The sequence below is a fragment of the Dreissena polymorpha genome, chromosome 4 (genome assembly GCF_020536995.1).
Source record: "Dreissena polymorpha isolate Duluth1 chromosome 4, UMN_Dpol_1.0, whole genome shotgun sequence".
Taxonomy (NCBI): Eukaryota; Metazoa; Mollusca; class Bivalvia; order Myida; family Dreissenidae; genus Dreissena; species Dreissena polymorpha.
Genome location: NC_068358.1, coordinates 8,458,855 through 8,484,733, shown reverse-complemented (window position 1 = coordinate 8,484,733; position 25,879 = coordinate 8,458,855). Strand labels below are relative to the sequence as shown.

Below are 25,879 nucleotides of genomic sequence, written 5' to 3'. Positions count from 1 at the left end.
CCCTGTTTGGAACAAAAAACAAGGCAAGAAGGCTATACACCTTAAATACAGTACGAGTGTTGTTACGCTAAATCTGTATTGAAGGTGTAAACCTTTTGACCAAAGGAGAAATTGTCTTTTGTCACACTGTTTGAAAGGGCTCATTTTGACCTAAAAATGATAAACAATAGTCATCCAATTTATTAAAACTCAAGTCAGTCCAAATTGTTAAAGATATTAAAAGATCTCTGTTTAAGATGTTATATGTTTCACTGTTTGTTATTAAAAGTAAAACAAATAAAATATTTTACTTGCTAAAAACCTTATTCTGTATTAAGCTGTAAAATTGCATAAAAGAGCCCCTGGCTAAGGCGTATCATTTTAAGTAGATTATTTTTTAACAAATTTACAATAACACAATATGGGACCCATTGTTTTCAGTTTGGACCCATTGTTTAAAAATATGCGAGTCCCAGGGACTCATTGATGTAGATTTCAAAATGAATCACTGACTATTTACACTGGCCCGTACATTGATGAACACAAATCCAGCAGCTGACTTGTTGAGATGTTACGATCGTTTCCAGACTCCCCACAGCTTCCCCTGTATCTTGAGTGTCTGCTTTGTCTGGTACCTTTGCAGCTTCCTCTCTCGCACCAAATGCACAACATCTTGGCCTCTTCAAACAAGAGCTGGACTAACAAATAAAAGGGGAGATTCCCTTTCTTGGCACGACGGTTCAGGCGATGATGCCAGCCCTCGCAGTCGTTGTTAGTGCGTATGGACCGATCGAAGACGTACCAACTTTCAATGGGCCACATTTAATTCGTCATTCACGTCCGTCCTAGGTAGTCAAAGTATTGGTCAGTCGTGTCAGTGTCTGATTTTGTCCGTAATGTGACGAAAGCAGGTTGAATGTCATCCACGGGTAGTAGCGGCAGTTCAAAGGTCTTTCTGAGAAGAGCATAAATGTCAGAGCGGGCGTTGTATGCAGTCTGAAAATAGATAAATTATTATACACTATCAGAGTGAAGACGTCGCCAGACTGCTTAACCGATGCTGTGCATGCTATGGCTTTACCGCGCACACTACCTTCGCCAAACAACGTCACCAGATTTCAGTTGTCTCTTGACCACAAAGGAATGTCCGTCTGATGACGCAAGCTTTGGTTTTCCTTTCTCTGTACCGCTATCGACAATCGTGTAGGTGACTGGAGCAGTGGGCATGATGTCCGTTACTGTCGCGTCATGTAATGTGTTCTCCATTTCTTCTGATGGGAGTTGCCGTTCCGGTCACGTTATGTCAAATGAGTCGTCAACCTCCATTTCCTCTTGAAGGAGAGACATGGCTGATGTTGTTGTGGTTTCAAATGTGGTGTTGGTAGACTCTGCAATTGAGCTGACTGTCTCTTCCATCACGTCACCATTTTCGTCGGTGTTGTTGTGACGAAAGCGCATGCACACAAATTGCAGATCCCGACCTTCTCAGAAAATAGTTTATGTTGCTAATATTTCTGATTAATCTGCCACCTGGATTCTGGGCATCGAGTTTCTATGGAAAATCAGGTTGTAAGTTGCAATTCCCAGCCTATCGGAGAGTCAATAGCTGGGAGTTGTATTATTGTAACTATCTATTTTCCTAAACTGACCCTACACATGTTGTAAATGCAAGTAAAAATCAGAACATGAGTGTGATCAATTTATTACTGAATAAAAGGGGCATAACCAACAAATGTTTATGGCAACTGGAACTGAACATGCTGAAAAGAAAGGTTAAATTCAATTGAGTTAATGAACAGAAGTTGAATTTATTCCGCCAGTCGCCAATTCATAAGGTTATTTATAAAGTTATACCTTCAGTCTCTGCAACCACCAAAAGTCACATTTATCTATTTTTATTTTTCGACAATACTCTTTTTTAATGACGACATCAACCAATCATGTTAAAACTTGTCTTCAGAAAGGTTTCGGTTTGGAATACCCGCCACCGATTAACCAATCAACATTTAGAAGAGTAATGCACACCCTGATCAAAATAGTTACTTTAAATCAAATAAAGCGGTTAAATGGGATTGTAGAATAATTGTTATAAAATTAGTGTTTTATCATCTTTATTCGAAAATATTAAATGAAACTTAATTCAAATAAAAATGTGATTTACAGTGTGCATTACATCGGGTCAAAGTAAAGACCAGATCCTACCAAAATCTACCAAAATATACCGGAATCTACCAAAATATACTGGAATCTTCCAAAATCCATATAAATAACACCAAAATCGAGTATTTATCTATCAATATATTTCATAGTACTGCCTCACGCCTCTCGCGAGTATTATGGGCAGAGTGCGCGTTGGCTGTTAGTAAAATAAACGAGTAAAAGCTGAGAGAGATATCTTTCAGCAAAGCAAGAATGTGTACAATAATAAAGATAGTGTTGTTAGGTGATCAAGAGATTTAGAAGTCATACAGTATACAAGGGAATACAATGGATACAAACAATTCCGATTGGTTTAATGGCTAAATTGGGATACTGCCTGCTGGAAGCTCTTAAGATCAGGCAGCATTGCGACGGGGTGGGGTAACCTAGCTGTTCAACAGGACTGTGGTGTTGGGGAAGAAAGACTTAAAATAATCATAACCTGTGTGGAATTGACGAAGACTGAAGGGATGCGTGTGTCTGTTTAACCTGGTTGGGACTTCAAGATTGGTTGGGAGGGATATGGCCACACGATGGAGATAGACTTTGTAGAAAAGGACGAGTTTGGAATCTTTGCGTCTGTTCTCGAGGGTGCGCCATGCAGTTGAGTGCATTTTGCAGATGTGTGACACTAGTATACAGGGAGTAGTAATTTTTAACCCATCTGAATGCTCGCCGCTGAATCATTTCTATGTTGTGATTGTTCACCTGAGTGTGTGGTGAATATACGGGGGAAGCATATTCAAGTTGGGGACGTACTAGTGTTTGATATGATATTGATTTGACCTTTTCATGTTTTGTCTTCAGGAAATCTAATGTTTTGCTTGCATTTGTCGTGATCCTGGAGATATGTGTATTCTAACTTTAATCATGGAAAATGTCAACACCAAGGTATTTTGCGTCCTTAACTGGGGATAGGATTTGTTCATGGAGCTTGTATTGGTATTAAATGGGCTTACGATTCCGTGTGAGAACCTGGCACTTGCCAGGGTTAAACCCCATGTCCCATAACTCTTACAATTTTTCTAGTTTACGGAGATCGTTTTGTTACATTTGGCAGTCCGCATCGGATGACACTGTAGGATAGGTGGCAGTGTCATCCGCAAAGAGGCGTACTTGGGATGTAACAAGGGAATGGAGGTCATTTATGTATATGAGGAAGGGGAGAGGGCCGAGGACAGATCCCTGTGGATATCAAGAGGTAACCGGAACTTGGTCAGACTGAATACCATCTACTACAACTGATTTACAGTTATATTAATTGTATATTGATACAATATAAAACAAAAGACCACACACATGTATTTTTAAATTTATTTCATCAAATATATATCAACAATCAAATCAAGAACATGAGAAAAAAATGTGCATTGATACTCATCAATTATTTTATATTCCTCTACAAAATTATGTTTAAATAAATCTTTCACCTGCTGTATTATGATGAATAAACACATGTACTCACGTTTATTTATTATGTCAAAATGTAAGAATGTTAGGATATTACAACTTAAATTTATTTACAAATATATGATAGTGTTTAATAATTTTTTGTAAAGACTTTAAGTAATTTTACATAAATAAAACATCTTGACATACATTCAGACACAGAAACATGCAGCGTTATTAAATTATCTTTTAAATTATTATGGACTTTAAATTACACAACAATTTTTTTTCAAACATACCAAAATATAACACACAAACATACCAAAATATAACACAAACTACGAAATGTTCAATAACACTTTTGACATTTATTTACAAAGCTTTTGATATACTACATGCACGTGTTTTATTACAACGCGTTTTCGTAAAACTACTACAGTATATTATATGATATTTACCTTATTTGCGATTTCCGGGTACTTTAGGGCAGTGGTTCTGACAAGTGTGTTTCTTTTACGAGTTACGAGTGCCCGTTTTTAGCCGTTCGCCCGTCTTTGGGGCGACAGTACGGGTCTGACCATAATGCAACGTAACCATCTTAATTGCTGAGACTTTGTACTGGCGCAATTTCTGCAGACAGTTTCGTGCCTCGATTAACATACTAATCCAGTGTGACTTGGAAACCTAAGTGTTTGCATGCATCAACTAATGTCAATGTTCCGCTACACAACAGAGCACTTTTTCTAATTGACACTGAATCAAAGTATGAAGCTACTGGACAATGTTGCCAAATTATTTATTAGCAGTCTCATAAACAACCAAGCTATGTAATGTTGAACTTTAACACCCATTAGTGCTGCTTCTTCCTGTATTTACGCGATTATGATCTGAAATATTAACTTTATGATATTATATTCTTAAATCTTTTCTATAAAGTAGCAATGTAGTTGACACTTGTTAGTAGTTTCATTTCATCGTCCCTCAAAAAGTTTTAACTCTGTTGCTCTGGTCTCTTTCCTACCATTGAGTAATTAAATGGTAATTAAATTGAATGCGTTTTAATTCTCTTTTATTATTGCTTAATTTGAGTTGCAATGCTATGAGGTTAAATTTTATTAACACTTAAATGTATCATGAATATTGCTGGGCCAAATGTGAGGTTGAGCGCTCAAAACTGGTTTAAACCCCCAAATGCTTTGCATTGACCGTTCCAAGGCGGTGACCCCAACATTATTGTTTGATGTGTTATGTATGTTGTTTTGTATTGTGCTGTTTTGTGCTGTTTTGTACTGTTTTGGCAATTTGTCACTTGCCTTAAATAAAGGACCAGCTAATTGTATATAATTTCACTTTTTTATATTGTGTTCTTCAATTGACAATTAATTTCAGGGCATGATTTATTGACTCAAAATTAATATTTGTCCAATTAAATGTGACTGTGCCATTCGAAAAAAGACAAGATCTAAAATACCGTTTTTTTACACTAATTAGTTTATATTTATTAAAATAACACCTTTGGTATATAACATTACATGGACACAATGGAACATCATCATCATCATCATCATCAGCATCATCATCATTATCATCATCATCATCATCATCATCATCATCATCATCATCATCATCATCATCAAGTAGTAGAAGTAGTAGTAGTTGTAGTAGAGTAGTAGTAGTAGAAGTAGTATAGTAGTAGTAGTAGTAGTAGTAGTAGTAGTAGTAGTAGTAGTAGTAGTAGTAGTAGTAGAGTAGTAGTAGTAGTTGTAGTATAGTAGTAGTAGTAGTAGTAGTAGTAGTAGTAGTAGTAGTAGTAGTAGTAGTAGTAGTAGTAGTAGTAGTAGTAGTAGTAGAGTAGTAGTAGTAGTAGTAGTAGAGTAGTAGTAGTAGTAGTAGTATTGTAGTAGTAGTAGTAGTAGTAGTAGTAGTAGTAGTTGTAGTAGTAGTAGTAGTAGTTGTAGTAGTAGTAGTAGAAGAAGAAGTAGTAGTAGTAGTAGGAGTAGTAGTAGTAGTAGAAGTAGTAGTAGTAGTAGTAGTAGTAGTAGTAGTTGTTGTAGTAGTAGTAGTGTGTCACTGTTTATCTTTGTCTGTAGGTCGGCCTTCCTGCCAGCGTGCCCGTCTGACTGACAGTCTGTCTGTCTGTATGTCCATCTGTTTGATTTTTCGTCTCTCGAAGTATCTGTCTATCGATCTGTATTTTTACCTTTCGGTCTGTCAATCTCGGTCTGTCTTGTCTGTCAGTTTGTCTTTTTATCGGTTTATCTGTCCATGTCTCGGTTAGTCTTTCTGTCTCTCGGTTTTCTGTCCATCGCTTTTTTGTCTATTATCAGTCTGTATGTCTAACACTCTCTAGGTTTGTCTGTCAGGCTGTCTGACTTTTCTTCTCTGGGTTTGTCTGTCTTGTCATCGGTATTTATGTCAGTGGATCGGTCTATTTGCTAGTTGGTGCCTGTCTGTCCGTCTTTCTGCTTGTCCGTGTGTCCAACTCTCGGTGTCTCTGGTCGGCCTCAAGCTCCATAATAGAAAGCTGTCAGTCTCAAGGTCTGTCTGTATGTACGTCTCCTTGTCTCTCTCTTGGTTTATCTGGCAGTTGCTCTGTCTATATAAGTCTGTCTTTCCGTATCTCTGTCTGTTCGTCTCTCGATATATCTGACTGTTTGTCTTTCTGCTTGTTACTGTCTTTTTCTCCCTCAGTCTGAGTCTTTCTGTGCGTACGTCACTCAGTCTGTCTCTGTGCCTGCCGGTATGGATCTTTCTGTTTGTCCGTTTCTCGGTCTTCCTGTTTCTCCGTCTCTCGGTCTGTCTGTTTGTACGTCTCTCTGTCGGCCTGTCCGTCTCTCTGTCTATTCGTCTCTTGGTCTGTCTATACATTGGTCAGTCTGTCTGTCGATCTGTTTTCCGTCGCTTGGTGTGTATGTTCGTCTCTCAGTCCGTTTGTCCGACTGGTCTGTCTTTCCGTCTCACGTATTTCTGTCCGTATTTCTATCTAGTTTTTCGTTTCACTGTCCGCTTTTATTTCCGTCTCTTTGTCTGACCGTTCGTCATTCTTTCGGTATGTCTGTCTGTTCATCGATATGTCTGTCTATCAATTTTTATGTCTGTCTATTCATCGGTCCTTCTGTATGATTGTCCGTCTGTTTATCGGCCTATCTCTTAGTCTGTCTAATGATCCATATGCCCGTGTGTCTATCTTTTTGATATTTTAGACTACTAGTATCTGTCCGTACGAATCTCATTGTGTCTGTCTTAACGCCCGCCTTTCCGTCTGTCTGTTTCGGTCCCTCTGTTTTTATGTCTGCATGTCCGTCTCTCGGTCGGTTTGAACATATTCCCGTAAATAATGGATTAAAGATTGTATTTATGGATGTTTTATTTGTTTTGTTTCGATAGATGGTTTTGAATATACAATGTAATTCTTTATTAAAAATCTTTTAAAATTAGAATGTGATATTGCGCTGTGGAGGTGAACCAGAGCACCCAGAGGAAACCTCAGCCGTTCAGTATTATGGCCACCAACCATACGTGAAGTAGGGAGTGGGAATTGAACTCGGGTTTCTATGTGAATACACGAAATGTCGCTAACCCAAAAGTTACTAGTTTAAAATGCTTTAAATGTAGATAAGTCAGGTAGAATCGCACTTTTTCCAAACAAAAACATGTTTTGGATAGGACAGTTGATGAATTATCATACAAAACCTTATTGCATCGCAACAAAGCGCCACACAAAGTATGGAATCGTACCTTCACAATGTTTTCATCGCGACGAATCGCATTCTTGAGAAATATCACGTTCTATTAAGATGTGTAAAGATCTCAAGAACAATGCTGGATCACGATCCGCAAAACGGCTGAAACCATGTCCTATACAAGTGATCTAATCGTGGTGTTTTATCCCAACTTTGCTGATAACGAGTTCAATCGTGATAATCGCTTTTTATCCGGTATTTGTGGTCTAGTGTTAATGTTCTGACTTGATAATGCGTTTATGTTCGTATTTGCTTTATATACTAGTCTTCTTTTTGTCAAACGTTCTGTCGAGGTGCCGTGATCTAGTTGCTTCATAACGGACATTTATTAGACAAGCATCAGTAAAATTAAGGTTTAATATTTGGTGTGTAACATCGTAATGTGTTCCTCTACAAACTGTGCTCAGATTATACTGCTGACAACATCCGGTGTCAGATCAAATGTCTAATTAAACATTTATTAGCACAATAATTTTCAAAGTATATGTTGTCTCTCACAATTCAAGTTTTAATCAAATGAGCAATTTTCGTATTTTTCCTCGTTTGAGCAACATCCATGTACAAAATACTAGATAACTGTTTATTTCTGGTGGTTTTTATATATGTTTATTATATCATTTTTTCTGAAAGTTTAAAAAGAAACACAGTCACTGTAATATAGCCAATTACATAATTTTCATTTAATATAAAATTATGAAAATTTGATTTAATAATTGATAATCACCTTAAATAAATATTTGATGCCACTCCTGAATCTACTATATTGAATGGTTACTTCGTTATATTTACAATAAAATTCACTATATTTAATATTAAAGAATTATTTTTTATTTTCTGGTATCGAATTATAATAAATTTAGAATTATGAAAGCTATTTTTCATTAAAATCAGTGTAAAGTGTATAAGTTCATTGGTTATTGCAATTAATTTACAAAGAATGCTTATTTACATAAATGCCGCAACAGTGCGTAATATAAATTAAAACTGTATGTTTCACGTGAATCACGTTTCACTTACTTAAAACATTATAAACAATTACCCGTTGTCAATTTATCGGCAATCGTGCAAAACAGGAATATATCATAGAAAAATGAATGCAATAAAATAATGTTAGCATCAAAATAGTATGCGCATTATCGTTTTATATCGGCTAATAGACAGCTTCCTCTTGTTCTGATTTGTTGTTATTCAACAATTGGGACGAACGCCCACGTGATAAAATTTCTACGTTTCATGATGTAATTTAATGACTTATAAGCACGCTAGGTGAAAAAATATTTCGCAGATGTGAAAATGTTTCATTATTAATAGTTTGTGCATTATCAAAAATGATATTTTCAGAATATGCAAAGACCTATAGATAACATGTTATCTATAGGTCTTTGGAATATGTGACACTTCAACAAACATAATTATGTACTTCCAATTAATACACAGATGTCTTCCCGTTACTATGCATAGTATCACGCTTCGATTGTAGTTATCTAGCATTACTGTTGTTATGCCCCCCTTCGAAGAAGAGGGGGTATATTGCTTTGCTCATGTCGGTCGGTCTGTCGGTCGGTCTGTCGGTCTGTCCACCAGGTGGTTGTCAGACGATAACTCAAGAACGCTTGGGCCTAGGATCATGAAACTTCATAGGTACATAGGTACATTGATCATGACTCGCAGATGACCCCTATTGATTTTGATGTCACTAGGTCAAAGGTCAAGGTCACGGTGACCCGAAATAGTAAAATGGTTTTTGAATGATAACTCAAGAACGCATACGCCTAGGATCATGAAACTTCATGGGTAGATTGATCATGACTTGCAGATGACCCCTATTGATTTTGAGGTCACTAGGTCAAAGGTCAAGGTCACGGTGACCCGAAATAGTAAAATGGTTTTCGGATGATAACTCAAGAACGCATACGCCTAGGATCATGAAACTTCATAGGTAGATTGATCATGTCTTGCAGATGATCCCTATTGATTTTGAGGTCACAAGGTCAAAGGTCAAGGTCACAGTGACCCGAAATAGTAAAATGGTTTTCGGATGATAACTCAAGAACGCATACGCCTAGGATCATGAAACTTCATAGGTAGATTGATCATGACTTGCAGATGATCCCTATTGATTTTGAGGTCACAAGGTCAAAGGTCAAGGTCACAGTGACCCGAAATAGTAAAATGGTTTTCGGATGATAACTCAAGAACGCATACGCCTAGGATCATGAAACTTCATAGGTAGATTGATCATGACTTGCAGATGATCCCTATTGATTTTGAGGTCAAAAGGTCAAAGGTCAAGGTCACGGTGACCCGAAATATTAAAATAATTTTCGGATGATAACTCAAGAACGCTTTTGCCTAGGATCATGACACTTCATAGGTACATTGATCGTGACTCGCAGATGACCCCTATTGATTTTCAGGTCACTAGGTCAAAGGTCAAGGTCACATAGACAAAAATCGTATTCACACAATGGCTGCCTCTACAACGGACAGCCCATATGGGGGCATGCATGTTTTACAAACAGCCCTTGTTAATTTTTTATTCATTTATATATGAAAAAATAGACATCTCAAATCTTTGAAAATCGATAAAATATATTACTTTTTAGTGTACAAAATAAACCTCAGATATGTACCGATATCAGAAAACATGTGAATAATTTAATAAACAAACATTTCAATTACTCATTAAATTCACTCACTACCTTGTCATCAAGTGTATATATTTTAAGCTACTTGTAAGCTCAGATCACAATATATACAGGGTGCAGGATAAACGGGTTTTGCACACGTGTTGGACATATTTTTCAAATATGTAAAATTATTGAAATACATTTGCGAAAAGCTTTTGTGCACAAAAGACAGTTTTTCTTGAAGTTTGTGCTGATATCTTAATATTTAAGAATAAATCATTGAATACGTCTTACTTTGGTGCCAAAATTTCACGTTGCGTGTAGCATGAACATGTAAATAAATGCGTAAAACATCGAATATTTGGCCAAAAACACAGGCTTATTAAATAACATAGTTCACAGTGCCGAAAGCAGCATACAAACTGTATTTTATGTTCTAGTAGAAATTCTTAATAAAAATCGTTAAACAAGCTATTTGGAGAAAAGCCCACATACCGGTTTGTTTACATCCATTAACTTTCAATTGATAGTTTGCATTTAGACAGTATATATCCAATATTGTTTTGTAATATCCTACCATAACGAGGACGTCAATTGAGAGTCTTCTGATGATTTTGGAGAGTTATTAATAAATTTGATAGAATTTCATTATTTTTGGTCAATTTTATGATACTTATAATAATATATACAAAGTATAACGTTTTATTTTATATTTGGCATTCTATACATAGATGGTGACGACACCATGTTATTGTCAGTAAGACCGGTGTGTACACAATGAAATTTTGGTAGATTTTGGATAGTATCCGGTAGATTCCAGTAGAATTTTGCTTGATTACGGTAGAATTTTGGTAGTGTCCGGTATTTCCAAGTACCACATTAAAAATTGTATAAACAAACATGACGGACGTTGGAAAAACAAAGCCATCTTCCGCAAAGGAAACCATGGACGGTTGTGTAAATTTATGTTTAAAAAACTTATGGAACGATTGAACTTTACCGGTACGCAACGCTTAACATCAAACAGCGTACCCTAACCCTTAACACATAACAACTAACGTAACACCTTATAATCCTTTTTATGTCGATAGTGGTATACCCATGCATGCCAGAATTTTTCAGGTCCAAATCGGGACTTTCCGTAAACAATTGTCGGGACATTTTACCAAAAAGCGGGACACCTAAAACGATTAGCTGAAATAATTCGCGTTCAGAATTAATCTGAGTCTGCCAAAGCAAAAATCATCAAAAGACTCTTAGGCGGCAATTTATATTGACTACTAAAACGATCAATCATTCCACCTTTTCTATATACTCAACAGTCAGTATGTTACTTACAAAAACTCTAAATTTCTGCCCAATCTTGACGATAAATGTGTGTTCAGAATTTCGTGAACACAGACTTTCTCCATTTTCCGGAAGTAAACACACTCCATAAATTAAAATGAGGGCTATCCCCATATGCCTCGATTTGACATCCAATTGGTAGAGGGATATCCCCTTGAACATATGTATATCGCGTGACATGATGTGAGTGCATCGAGCACTGTTCTTATTAAACTAATCATAAATTGACTCTAAATTTGGATTGATGCAATATGTACAAACTATTTTCTGAAAATCAGTCGGAAACAAAAGGTAATTTGTGAGAAACATCAATGTATATTGGTCATCATTCAATTTGTTTGATGTACAAAATCGGTGTTTTGACAGGATTTATTACCTTAGGTTGTATAATACACAGGATAAAAGTATCGTTGGACTTAATTGGGCCATGAAATACAAACGCAGTCGGCGTCAATTTCTGTACGATACATCTTTCGATAACAATTAGCAACCCCTATCATAAAAACACCATGGTGTGAATGCTGATTAAATCAATAAGTTGCTGATAAATCGCTGATAAGGTGTCAAAAACAACACTGGTGCACTCGAGTTGTAGAAGTGGGTTGTTAATTGGGGGCAATAAAGGGTTAAGCGATGATAAGTTTTAGCCAGAAAGAGCTCGAAAAGCGATTTTGTTTGGGAACTTATAGATCTTATATTGTTTTTAACGAATGTCGGGACAAATCGTCTCATATCGGGATGCCGGGACAAAGAGCCCAAAAGCTGGACTGTCCCGCCGAGATTGGGACGTCTGGCATGTATGGGTATACCACTGCGTACCGGTAAAGTTCAATCTAGCCAGACCTAAATCTGGACATACAAAACTTTAAAAAACAAATTTATACATAAGACATTTCTTCGGAACAGCCTACTACTCAGTTGTACAGCTAGTCCAACTTGTTGACGCTCTCAAATATTAAGCTACTTTTTATATCGGTAATATTTGGAGCTGGGGAGGCATTCAAATAATGTTGCACATTTTTCCTTCTTAGTCTGTATTGTTGCTCAAGGATTTGGTGCGCAACATTCAAGCCCCGATATCAGACACTTAATATCAACGGATTGCAATAATATTTACATACCTGTGTAGAGAATTCATTTTTCAATAATGTTCCGTAAAAATTATGTAATGACACTTTGAATTTTGCACGCATGAGCAATTTAAATCCAACCAATATTCAAATTTTCAATATCTCTCGATTCACTCGCTGTCTAGATATAAATCGATAACATGGCCTCGATGTAAAGCATCTGGTTTAAATGTGGAAGAAGAAACGGCGTCAAATACAGTTTGGGCGCGTCTGTTATGGTGCAGAGCGTTACATAGTAAACCGATGTTATTATACTTTTCTGGATGAATTAAGCATTGTTTTTTCTAAAGTGACAATTAAAAAGTTCTGAAATAAATTACATCTTTTATTTTTATGCTGTACATAAATAACATTGTTATAGATCGTACAGTATACCGTCCTATGTAACGTAGATTGTAAGTTAAATCCGGTAATCTTGCGCGTCCAGTAATCTTGCGCACTCCGCAGTTTGCGAATTTCGCAGACGACGAATGATTTTCTTTAGTAATGAAAGATGGAATTTCACATTTTTAAGAATTAACAGATTTAAAAGGTACGTATTCCATGCATAATAAAATTTGATCATTACATTTTAACACCTGTTGCGACATCCCTATACATTGTACATGTATTGTAAACACTGACCTACTTACGATAAATTCGAAATGAGTCACAAATTCCCTGCAGTCTTTAGCGTTTTCATACTTTAAATTAAGAATTCAAAAATCCAACGTGTAATTTAGCATTCCATTGCACAATATCAGATCAGTATGTTCTCCGCATGCGCAATGGCCTAGTTTTGATATTTTCTGTAAACTTTGGAAACATGATCGTGGTAAAATTAAACCTGCTATGCATAAACATTTTGTTCATGCTAGAAATCAATTAACTTAAAATTTTAATGTTTCTTTTGCTACAGTCAACACAATGCCACCACTATCAGCAAAGAAACCGAAGTACAGCTATTTATCCACATTAAATTTGAAAGGATTTACAAACTGATTTTTTAAATAATTTTCTGGAATGTGTATTTGTCCCTAATTGGACACCATGTGTCTACAATTTTGCCTAAATAAGGTCATTACACCAAGTGTGCAAGATTACCAGACACTGTGATAGATCAAAAATGAGGCGAGTCATGTTTGTTTTTAAATCAAATCGGACAGTTCTTCACTGAATTAATCAGATATTTTTGTGTTAATAAGCACATGAACTTCTTATTTTCATAATAAATTAAAAAAAATATGTTGTCAATTAACAAAAGAACATGTTTTTAAACCAATTGACCCTTAACTGCACAAGATTACCGGACATCATCGTACATAAAACAACACTGACAGAGGTGCGAAAAAGACATGCGTAAAAAGTGGCTGAAACTTTGAAGAGTGAATAGAAACTGCACCATATCAGTTTTGAACATATGCTTTAGCCTTATTAAATTGACAAAGATGAGCATACTAGATCTAGTTAGGTAAAAGTCGGTGTTAAAAGCTCATGTTAAATAAAATTACACTGTAATGCCTTCTTCAGATTGGTTGATATTAAAATTATACTGTAATGCCTTCTTCTGATTGGTTGATATTTAAATCTGTTTCATAATATGGCAAGAGGTCAGTGATATTGTTGCGATTTAAGCAGAAGTTTAACTGTAGAATTTATGCCTTTCTAATTTCAATTTGATGATATTTGAGGTAAAAATGGACTTCTGAACTAAAACTGAATGAGTTGGTAATGTTATTTTGCAATTTTACGCAAATTGATGAAAATTTAAACTTTCTGGTGTCAAACACATAATGGGTCCTTCACAGATAAGACGTTCCAAAGAATTTAGCCCATATAAAAAGTATCTCTAAATTCTTTGCGCGTCTTATAAATAAGACTATTGTACAGCAGTCAATGCACAAAACATTGTTTTAACTTTTTAACAACTTATAACCTGTTAATATGTTTCTTCTTGTTTAACACTATCACACTTTTCAGGGCTATAGATAACAAGCATATTTGAGTTATTACTCAATTAAAATAACCAAAAACGTAATTTTATTCAAAATAAAGCATACTAAAACGAAAATACAAATTTAATAAAGTAATTCCCATAAAAAAACTTTTGTCAAGAAATGCAGTTCTCACCATTACCCAATTACAGGTATAAGGAAGGTCAAGCCTATAGCATAGTAGTCTGACTGTCTTGGACAACCCAATTACAGGTATAAGGAAGGACAAGCATATGGCATAGTAGTCTGACTGTCTTGGACAACCCAATTACAGGTATAAGGAAGGACAAGCATATAGCATAGTAGTCTGACAGTCTTGGACAACCCAATTACAGGTATAAGGAAGGTCAAGCCTATAGCATAGTAGTCTGACTGTCTTGGACAACCCAATTACAGGTATAAGGAAGGTCAAGCCTATAGCATAGTAGTCTGACTGTCTTGGACAACCCAATTACAGGTATAAGGAAGGACAAGCATATAGCATAGTAGTCGGACAGTCTTGGACAACCCAATTACAGGTATAAGGAAGGACAAGCATATACATGTAGTATAGTAGTCTGACAGTCTAGGACAACCCAATTACAGGTATAAGGAAGGACAAGCATATAGCATAGTAGTCTGACAGTCTTGGACAACCCAATTACAGGTATAAAGGAAGGACAAGCATATAGCATAGTAGTCTGACAGTCTAGGACAACCCAATTACAGGTATAAGGAAGGACAGGCATATAGCATTGTAGCCCGACTGTCTAGGACAATGCAGTTACAGGTATAAGGAAGGACAAGCATATAGCATAGTAGTCTGACAGTCTAGGACAACCCAATTACAGGTATAAGGAAGGACAAGCATATAGCATTGTAGCCCGACTGTCTAGGACAATGCAGTTACAGGTATAAGGAAGGACAAGCATAAAGCATAGTAGTCTGACTGTCTAGGACAACGCAATTACAGGTATAAGGAAGGACAAGCATATCAAGAATCTGCTTGTACAAATTGACAAGTGAGAGGTCATTGTCTTCTATTTTGCTCTAATAATCTAGCTTCTCTTTTCTTCTTAAAACTAGCTAGTAAAAAGTTAAAATTAGCTATTTACCAAAACAGCAATAGTCTAATCAACAATTAAAATTGATAAGGGTGCAGGGAAGAAGGGGCCTTTAATTAAGTTATGTGTTTGCTTATTTCATTTCGCCATTTTTAGGTTTGGCAGGTATGGCAAACTTCTTATCAATTTGTTGAAGCTTTACACAATTTGCAAATATTTTATTGTCACCGCTTCTTTTATATGCAACGCTCAAACTCAAGATCATTGAAACTCTAGCACTGTACTCCTCTTATCGATGGAAAGTAGAAGTTCTACCAGTTCTAGTTACTTAATACCAAAAATACAACAACTTGACCAGCCCTGCTGTATAACATAATATGAAGAATCTGAGCAAGCCTAGTTTAACATTGACCTGTGCTTGCAGGCATGTCCTGGCTTCATTCAATGACTATGTACTTAGCTAAATGGTTGTCTGGTTCTTACCCACATGCGTGTCATTTCCCTAATAAAAACATTTTAATTGAAATCAAATACACTTCTGTTGTTGTCAACTGTGTTTTTGAGACAATCCAATCTATGCTATGGTGATGTTGAATTTTCATTGTGTTGGACATGTTGTTCTGTCACTTTCAGTATTGATGGAGATGTCTCGCATACTGAACACAGGCCTGGATCTGGAGACACTGGCCACTGTCGTACGGCTGTGTGAGAGTGGAGTCAACCCAGAGGCAATAGCCCTCGTCTTCAATGAACTGCGCAAGGAGTCCTCAGCAATAAAAGTATGTGGTAAACTTAAAATTAAACCTTCTGAATTCTGTATTGCCTACAGATATTCTAATGCTTTAATTGTAAAAATTATTTCCACTTTTCTAGAGCTATTAAATGGAAATACAAATATGTGTTCATAATGAACCTTTTCTGTGCAAGACACTTCATCTGCAGTGATCCACTCATTCCTTTGTAATTTGCCCATATTTTATTATGTTGAGCATAGCTGTCTCAGCAGTCATGTTTGTGTCCAGGTTCAAGTATCACTGCCGAGTTTTAAAGTATTTTTTAATTATGTGGATTTTAAACTAAAATAGGAAATAAATGCAAAAATGAAAGAGGACAAAGAAAACAGGGCACTCACAGGCGTAAATGGAAAGGTAAGGTTGCACTGAGATTGCTTCAGGGGGCTCACTTGATTGTGTTATCAAATTTGCATATAGATTATTGATTCAATGTCGAAGAATCTAGAACTTTGTATTTACGATGCTTTTTGGAGTTGTTTTTTTATGCTCCCCGAAAAATTTTGGGGAGCATAAGTTGCCAGTTTGAAGTTCCTTCCTTACTTCCGTACTTCGTTCCTTCGGTCACACTTTTGTTACAGTTTCTCATAGCAACTTTAATACTTAACCGATCTCTTTCATATTTGGCATGTAGGTACCTTGCATTGACCTCTACCTTTTGATGAGGTTTGAGGTCACTGGGTCAAGGTCACCGAGGCTAATAATAATATACTTTTTCCGTCACACATTTGTAACCATTTCTCATAGCACCTTCAATACTTTACTGATCTCTTTCATATTTGGCATGTAGGTACCTTGCATGGACCTCTACCTTTTGATCTTTTGATGAGGTTTGAGGTCACTGGGGTCAAGGTCAAGGTCACCGAGGCTAATAATATACTGTTTCTCATAGCACCTTTAATACTTTACTGAATTATTTCATATAATTTATTTGGCATGTAGGTACCTTGCATGGACCTCTACCTTTTGATGAGGTTTGAGGTCACTGGGGTCAAGGTCACAGAGGCTAATAATATACTTTTTCCATCACACTTTGTTTACAGTTTCTCATAGCACCTTCAATACTTTACCGATCTCTTTCATATTTGGCATGTAGGTACCTTGCATGGAACTCTACCTTTGATGAGGTTTGAGGTCACTGGGTCAAGGTCACCGAGGCTAATAATAATATACTTTTTCCGTCACACTTTTGATACCGTTTCTCATGTCTCCTTCAATACTTTACCGATCTCTTTCATATTTGGCATGTAGGTACCTTGCATGGGCCTCTACCTTTTGATGAGGTTTGAGGTCACTGGGGTCAAGGTCACAGAGGCTAATACACACATGTAATATACTTTTTCTGTCACACTTTTTTTTACAGTAACTGTTTCTCATAGCACCTTCAATACTTTACTACCGATCTCTGTCATATTTGGCATGTAGTTACCTTGCATGGACCTCTACCTTTTGATGAGGTTTGAGGTCACTAGGGTCAAGGTCACCAAGGCTTATAAAGAATTTTCCGTCACATTTTTTTGTACAGTTTTTCATAGTACCTTCAATGCTTTACCGATCTCTTTCATATTTGGCATGTAGGTACCTTGCATGGACCTCTACCTTTTGATTAGGTTTGAGGTCACTGGGGTCAAGGTCACAGAGGCTAATAATATATTTTTCCTTCACACTTTTGTTACAGTTTCTCATAGCACCTTCAATACTTTACAGATCTCTTTCATATTTGGCATGTAGGTGCCTTGCATGGACCTCTACCTTTTGATGAGGTTTAAGTTCATTGGGGTCAAGGTCAAGGTCACCAAGGCTAATAATAGATTTTCCCGTCACACTTTTGGTACAGTTTCTCATAGAACCTTCAATACTTTATCAATCCCTTTCATATTTGGCATGTAGGTACCTTGCATGGACCTCTACCTTTTGATGAGGTTTGAGGTCACTGGGGTCAAGGTCGGGGTCACAGTGGCTAATTGAAGATTTTTTTAGTTGGTTATTAACACATAGATTGCCAAAGCGCATCATGGGGGAGCATCCATCAGTTTCACTGATATTCTTGTTTTAATTTGTTAAAAGGTTGTATGGCGAACAAAATGAATTTTAAGTTTCAGATGAAGGCCTTGTTTACAATAACAAATTATGTCGAATCATCTCAATATTGCCGATAAAATAAAGTGAATAAAGTGACAACAAAATAAAACCATTTAAAATTGCCATAATTTTTATGTCCCCCACTATAGTAGTGGGGGACATATTGTTTTTGCCCTGTCTGTCTGTTGGTCTGTTTGCGCCAACTTGAACATTTTGCAATAACTTTTGCTATATTGAAGATAGCAACTTCATATTTGGCATGCATGTGTATCTCATGAAGCTGCACATTTTGAGTGGTGAAAGGTCAAGGTCATCCTTCAAGGTCAGAGGTCAAATATATGTGGCTAAAAACGCTCATTTTATGAATACTTTTGCAATATTGAAGATAGCAACTTGATATTTGGCATGCATGTGTATCTCATGGAGTTGCACATTTTGAGTGGTGAAAGGTCAAGGTCATCCTTCAATGTCAAAGGTCAAATATATGTGGCCCAAATCGCTTATTTTATAAATACTTTTGCAATATTGAAGATAGCAACTTGATATTTGGCATGCATGTGCATCTCATGGAGCTGCACATTTTGAGTGGTGAAAGGTCAAGGTCATCCTTCAAGGTCAGAGGTCAAATATATGTGTCCCAAATCGCTTTTTTTATGAATACTTTTGCAATATTGAAGATAGCAACTTGATATTTGGCATGCATGTGTATCTCATGGAGCTGCACATTTTGAGTGGTGAAAGGTCAAGGTCATCCTTCACAAGGTCAAGGTCATCCTTCAAGGTCAAACATCATATAGGGGGACATTGTGTTTCACAAACACATCTTGTTAATTATTCTTTATTAGAGAATTTGTAATAATGATGATAAGTGTTATTGTCTAAATAATATTTATATAACTATCACTTTAATTATTATAATTTCATAAATGTTTGCTTCTCTGCATAAGTTAAATTATCACTCATCTTCAACATTAAAGATCACTTCTCTGTTTGTTTGGAATTGAGTGTGACAGGGCATTGTTGGTATTAGTGAAGTTGTCATTGGTGCTGGGTATTTCCATATTTCATGTCTTCTTAAAGTCATGTTGTTTTATTTCTTATTTTTCTTTAATGGTTTGTTTTTCAGCATTTGAAATAAAATAAAACAAGATGTCTGCTTTTTTAAGATGATTGGTTGAATGTTTCCATATACCCCATATACAATGCACAATATGTCTTATTGGATGCAAATGAGAAAAAAAAAAAATCAAATATCAATGATTATTATAATTATGTTATATAACACATTTAATGTATCCCATTTATTGGGAAGGAATTTAATTTGGGTATATAATTCTTTGTTGCCTTATTGATGTGTGTAAAATACATGTATTAGCATGTTATAGTGTTCTTACAGTATTCAAATAGTAATTATAAATTAATAACTTGACTACATCCCAATCATTTTGAATGTATAATATCATGTGATATACACAATGATTACATTCATTGTTCTATTGTTTTGCTGATGAAATGAGCCTTGTTTTGAGAAAACAGGGCTTAATGCATGTGCGTAAAGTGTGATCCCAGATTAGCCTGTGCAGTCCCCACAGTCTAATCAGGGACGACACTTTCCGCCTAAATTGGATTTTTGCTAAGAAGAGAATGTCATCAAAGCGGAAAGTGTCTTCCCTGATTAGCCTGTGCGGACTGCAAAGGCTAATCTGGGACGACACTTTAGGCACATGCATGATGCCCAGTTTTCTCAGAACATGACTCAAATACAGAACTGTACCCTAACGTAGTGTGTACTTATCACTTAGCATTTGTGAGCAAATAGAGCAATTAGCATGATGATCCATTAGTCAACAAAATGAACATCGTGATTGTTTTTTGTGCCGCTCATTTTTAGGACATATACAAACATATTTCATTTTATAAACAATCATTCCATTTGGAATATCACATAAAATGTGGAAAATTGTGCAAAATCATTTTCAGTTTATAGATTTTCTTACTAATTTATTGTACATACCGACTAAATGTAAATAATGTGTAAATTTTCAATGATTTTCAAGCGTTATCCTTTGTTAATTAAAGTAACATAAATACTCAAAATCAACAAATATATCGTAAAATGAAGTTAACCCATACACAATCAGTGTTTTCTTATAAAAATAGTCAAAAATTCAACGCTGGATGTGGTATGGTAACATAGATTTAAAGAGATATAAAACGCTCATTTGAATTTTTTGTGCGTCGATATATTTCATGTTAATTTCAAGCCACGATTTTCCGAACATTTACTATCAAACGTGTGACTGGCCTCAGGCAGCACCGGAAGAAGGACGAATTCATGAGAGACTGGCCTCAGGCAGCGCCGGAAGAAGGACGAATTAATGAGAGACTGGCCTCAGGCAGCGCCTGAAGGAGGACGAATTCATGAGAGACTGGCCTCAGGCAGTGCCGGAAGAAGGATGATTTCATGAGAGACGGGCATCAGGCAGCACCGGAAGAAGGATGAATTCATTAGAGACTGGCCTCAGGCAGCACCGGAAGAAGGACAAATTCATGAGAGACTGGCCTCTGGCAGCACCGGGAGAAGGACAAATTCATGAGAGACTGGCCTCAGGCAGCACCGGAAGAAGGACAAATTCATGAGAGACTGGCCTCAGGCAGCGTCGGAAGAAGGACAAATTCATGTGAGACAGGCCTCAGGCAGCGCCAGAAGAAGGATGAATTCATGAGAGACTGGCCTCAGGCAGCACCAGAAGAAGGACGAATTCATGAGAGAGAACTACATCATGCTTCAGAAGCTGCCCTAAGCCAATTTTACGTTCGCTCGTGACTGTTTGGATGTTGTGGCTGGAAAATCACATGGAATATATTGGGACACACAAAAATACAAACGAGCATTTTGTATCGTGTTAAATCTATGTTACAAGACCACATCTAGCATTAAAATCTCGCCTATAAGAAACATAGGCTTTTTATGTGTTAACTTGATAGTTCAAAATATTGTTCAAAATATTTGTTGATTGTGAGTGTTTATGTGCTTTTAATTGAATTACATTGGAAAGGAAACACGGAAAATGTATATCTCAAATTAAATGAGCCTCATTCAGTGAAAAAGGGGTTTAATGCATGTGCGTTATTTAAGTGTTGTACCAGAGTCAGCACAGGCTAATCAGGGACAACATATTCCGCTTTAATTGAATTGTTTTTTTAAAGAAAGACTTCTTGACAAATATCCTGTAAAGGCGAAAAGTGTCGTCCCAGATAAGCCTTGCAGACTGCACAGGCTAATCTGGGACAATACTTTACTCACATGCATTAATTGCATTTAACCCCCTTTTCTCAGAGGGCAAATGTACAAATTCCAGAATTTCCTCCCATGGCAACCATTAAGATCGTTCTTTTATCTTTTCAGAATGACTCTAATCAGAGTGGCAGCTGAAGTGTAGCCAGGTTCCAGATTGGTGGGCGTGCATTAATCTGCAGTTGTTGGCAAAGACAATTTCATCATTCTTCAGGATTTGTGTGGCTCTTTTACCTAATTGATCCTTGTCCTAAAGTAACTGTACTGTTTGAAGTGTTTAATAGCTTGAATGATAGACATTAATATATGGATCTATGGATGGAAATGAAATTGACATATTACATGTATGTTTTGTAAAGAGAAATAGCAGAAATATTGGAATTATTGCATATGATTATAATTTCTTATATTGTGATATTACATAAGGTGACTTGGTGTAAACTTGATCTGAGATTAATATATTTTCATGCACGTAAATCTTAAAGATTCATGTAATTGTATGCACGTTCTCAAAATTATATTAAAAAGAGAGAAATAATTGTGTAGAAATAATAAATTTAAGCTGAAGGTTCTCTGTGAAAATGTTTGGAATGAAATAAATAAAAGTTACAAGTATGAAAATTAATTTAATGAACCATAGCTTGAATAAAAATTGTGCTTAAATTGATATTAGTTAAAACCACTATTTTTTATTTGGAATACAAAATGTACTGCCAGTAACAGCTTTTTTTCCGCTTTACCGGTAGTTCATAGAAAACTTGCCCTTTTTCTATGATTTTATGATGCTTTAGAAAAAAAATTGCACATAAATTATTTTTGCTTGCAGTTCTGTTTTTCATTATTTCAAATTTTTTACCTTAATTTAATGCTAATACATAGCCCCTGTTTACGAATGCTTTTTATACGCCCTTTTTGACAAAAAGGGACATATAATAGTTTTACCTTGGCGGGCGGGCGGACGGGCGGCGGCGGCGTCCACAGCAGTGTCCGCTCTCTAATTCAAATAGTTTCATCGGATCTATAACAAACTTGGTCAGAAGTTGTATCTAGACAATATCTAGGTCAAGTTGGAATATGGGTCATGCCGGGTCAAAAACTAGGTCATTGGACATTGGGTAACTTAGTGCATTTCAAGGATTTAGCATGGTGTCCGCTCTCTAATTGAAGTAGTTTTCATCAGATCGTCACCAAATTTGGTCAGAAGTTGTGCCTAAATGATTTCTAGGTCAAGTTGAATTATGGGTCATGTCAGGTTAAAAACTAGATCACAAGGTCACTTAGTGCATTTCAAGCATTTAGCATGGTGTCCGCTCTCTAATTGAAGTAGTTTTCATCCGATCTTCACCAAATTTGGTCAGAAGTTTATGTAGACAATATCTGAATCAAGGTCAAATATGGGTCATGCCGGGTCAAAAACTAGGTCACGGGGTCACTTAGTGCATTTCAAGGATTTAGCATGGTGCCTGCATTCTAATTAAAGTAGTTTTCATCCGATCTTCACCAAATTTGGTCAGAAGTTGTGTCTAAATGATATCTTTGTCAAGTTAAAATATTGGTCATGCCGGGTCAAAAACAAGGTCATGAGGTCACTTAGTACATTTCATGCATTTAGCATGGTGGCCGCTCTCTAATTGAAATAGTTTTCATCCGATCTTCACCAAATTTGGTTAGAAGTTGTATCTAGACAATATCTAGGTCAGGTTCGAATATGGGTAATGTCAGGTCAAAAACTAGGTCACAGGGTCACTTAGTGCATTTCAAGGATTTAGCATGGTGTCCCCTCTCTAATTGAAATAGTTTTCATCCGATATTCTCCAAATTTGGTCAGAAGTTGTGTCTAAATGATATCTAGGTCAAGTTCAAAAATGGGTCATGCCAGGTCAAAAACTAGGTCACTACGTAACTTAGTGCATTTCAAGCACTTAGCATGGTGTCCATAACCTTCAAACGGTCGTATCTTGTGAGTTTGGCACTCTTGTTTTGTTATAAAAACTGATAAAAGACTGTGTTTAAGAAATAACATAGAGTGAAATGTTTCAGACCATGGAATCTTGTTACGAGTATGATTACAAGGCTCTTTATGGCTAACATTTCCATAGCTTTGATTATCATATTCTGTTTTGCAAAGCATGATTTCAAACAAGTGACAAAATTGTCACAAAACCAGGTTTTCAATTTTAAAAAAGTCTGATAAAGGGAGACAATTCCAAATATGCATTGTTACCCCCCTTGTTTCAAATTCAATCTATTTTTACTTGTGGCAACCTTGATTTCGATTTGAAAAAAGTCTGATTAAGGGAGACAACTCAAACTCAAAATGTGCATTGTTACTGATTGTTCATAGTTACCCCCTTGTTTCAAAATCAATATATTTTTAGTCGTGCCAACCTTTACCTTGGAGATATTGACGTAATTCTTTCGCGTGACACACCGTCTAATGATGGTGAACAAATGTGCCAAATGATTTTAAAATCTCACAATAAACGACATAGTTATGGCCCAGACAAGCTCATTTATGGCCATTTTTGACATTTGAATTCAAAGTGTGACCTTGACCTTGGAGATATCGACGTAATTCTTTCGCGTGACACACTGTCCAATGATGGTGAACAAATGTGCCAAATGATTTTAAAATCTCACAATGAACGACAAAGTTATGGCTCGGACAAGCTTGTTTCGCCAGCCCGCCCGCCGGCCGACATTCGCCAATCTAATAACCAGTTTTTTCCTTCCGAAAACCTGGTTAATAAATTTTGTTGTATTGTCATTGCATGATAAAGTGTTTGCATCAAGCAACTGATCATTTTACATAACAATATTGAGTATTATTAAGACTATATATTGAGTTTTATGCAGCTTCAACAAAGGAGGCATTAGCAGAGCACTTGTATATCTGAACATGCCAAAATATTCTCTGTAGCTTACCATTAATGAGGGTATTTTAATACAACATTTATTATGCGTCTTAACCCATTTATGCGTCTTAACCCATTTATGCCTAGCGTCTAGAAAAAAAGCCTTGGCAAACAGCTAACCAGATGAGAAGCGGCATGATGCTGCGTCCCATCTGGGTCCGCGCTGTTTGCTTAAATGCATTTCTGTAAGAAATATTCTAAATATAGAAATAAATATATTAGACATCCCTAATTTTGGAAATAAATTGATCAAATTTGGAAGGATGGGAGAGTCCACTAGGCATAAATGAGTTAAACTAGCTGAAAGGTCCTCATCAAACTTACTGGTCTTAAATGGAACAAATATCATATTTGTACTGCAACTTTATCTTTTTATTCAATTTAAAAATAATGTGACACAAAAGAGAACTGTGAGGTAACACCATTTCATATACAGTTCACATACACCAGTTCCTAGCTCAAAGGTCTAGGTCATAGGTTAAAAATGGGCATATTGGTGAAACAGAGTGGCAATTCTGTTTTTAAGTCATTAAATATGCACTTTAAACAAAACGTGCTAAACCTTATCAATATTATGCAGACCTTGTGTCATTTGCAACACCTATGTCCATATTTCTAAGGTCCATGGCATACAGTTCAAATGTTCAACTATATGGCATAATTATAATCCTTATTTCAGCTTGCCTTGACTGAAACTTTGTCACAAGGTCAACTTGCCAAAAATGTTTGTTAATCAGAACCGTGTTCAATGCCCGTGCCTCTAGCTCAGGCACATTTGCAGATCAAGGTCAAATGAATATATTATAAATCTTTGTGAACTTGAACAATCCAATTTTGAATAATCTTCTCAAATGATCACTGTTAGTTTTGACAGCAATATTTGTCCCATATGTGAAGGCCGAGGTCACACTCACTTATCACTGCACGTTTAAACAAGAGCACCGCCTTGCGGGTGCAGACCACTCATCTTTTTTCTTTTAAAGGTGAAGGGACCTATCTCAATACTTCAATCACAAAAGAGGGAGGGGTGGGGTGGAGAGGGGTGTATAGTGTGGGTGTGTGGTCATTTATTATGCCCCCCTTCTAAGAAGAGGGGGTATATTGCTTTGCTCATGTCGGTAGGTCGGTTGGTACGTCCGTCCACCAGGTGGTTGTCATATGATAACTCAAGAACGCTTGGGCCTAGGATCATGAAACTTCATAGGTACATTGATCATGACTCGCAGATGACCCCTATTGATTTTGAGGTCAATAGGTCACGGTGACCCGAAATAGTAAAATGGTTTTTGAATGATAATTCAAGAATGCATACGCAGCCAACAGGGCACACTCTGAACAATATTACTGAAGCAACTGGTCT

General features: G+C 36.5%; 2 protein-coding genes across 2 annotated transcripts in view; one reads left to right on the top strand and one right to left on the bottom strand.

Annotated features, from left to right (window-relative positions):
- LOC127877570 (uncharacterized) overlaps positions 1 to 2,045 on the bottom strand; it is a 34,110-nt gene extending 32,065 nt beyond the window's left edge. The window contains exon 1 of the mRNA XM_052423546.1: positions 1,834 to 2,045. The gene's annotated coding sequence lies outside the window, so the exon portion shown is untranslated. The remainder of the gene's footprint in view (positions 1 to 1,833) is intronic.
- Positions 2,046 to 10,750: 8,705 nt separating this feature from the next.
- LOC127877578 (mitotic-spindle organizing protein 1-like) lies at positions 10,751 to 22,429 on the top strand. The gene is made up of 3 exons (XM_052423557.1): positions 10,751 to 10,892; positions 16,067 to 16,212; positions 21,716 to 22,429. Exons 1-3 carry the CDS (start codon positions 10,841 to 10,843, stop codon positions 21,740 to 21,742), a joined length of 225 nt encoding a protein of 74 aa, XP_052279517.1. The 5' UTR covers positions 10,751 to 10,840; the 3' UTR covers positions 21,743 to 22,429.
- The last annotated feature ends 3,450 nt before the right edge of the window (positions 22,430 to 25,879 follow it).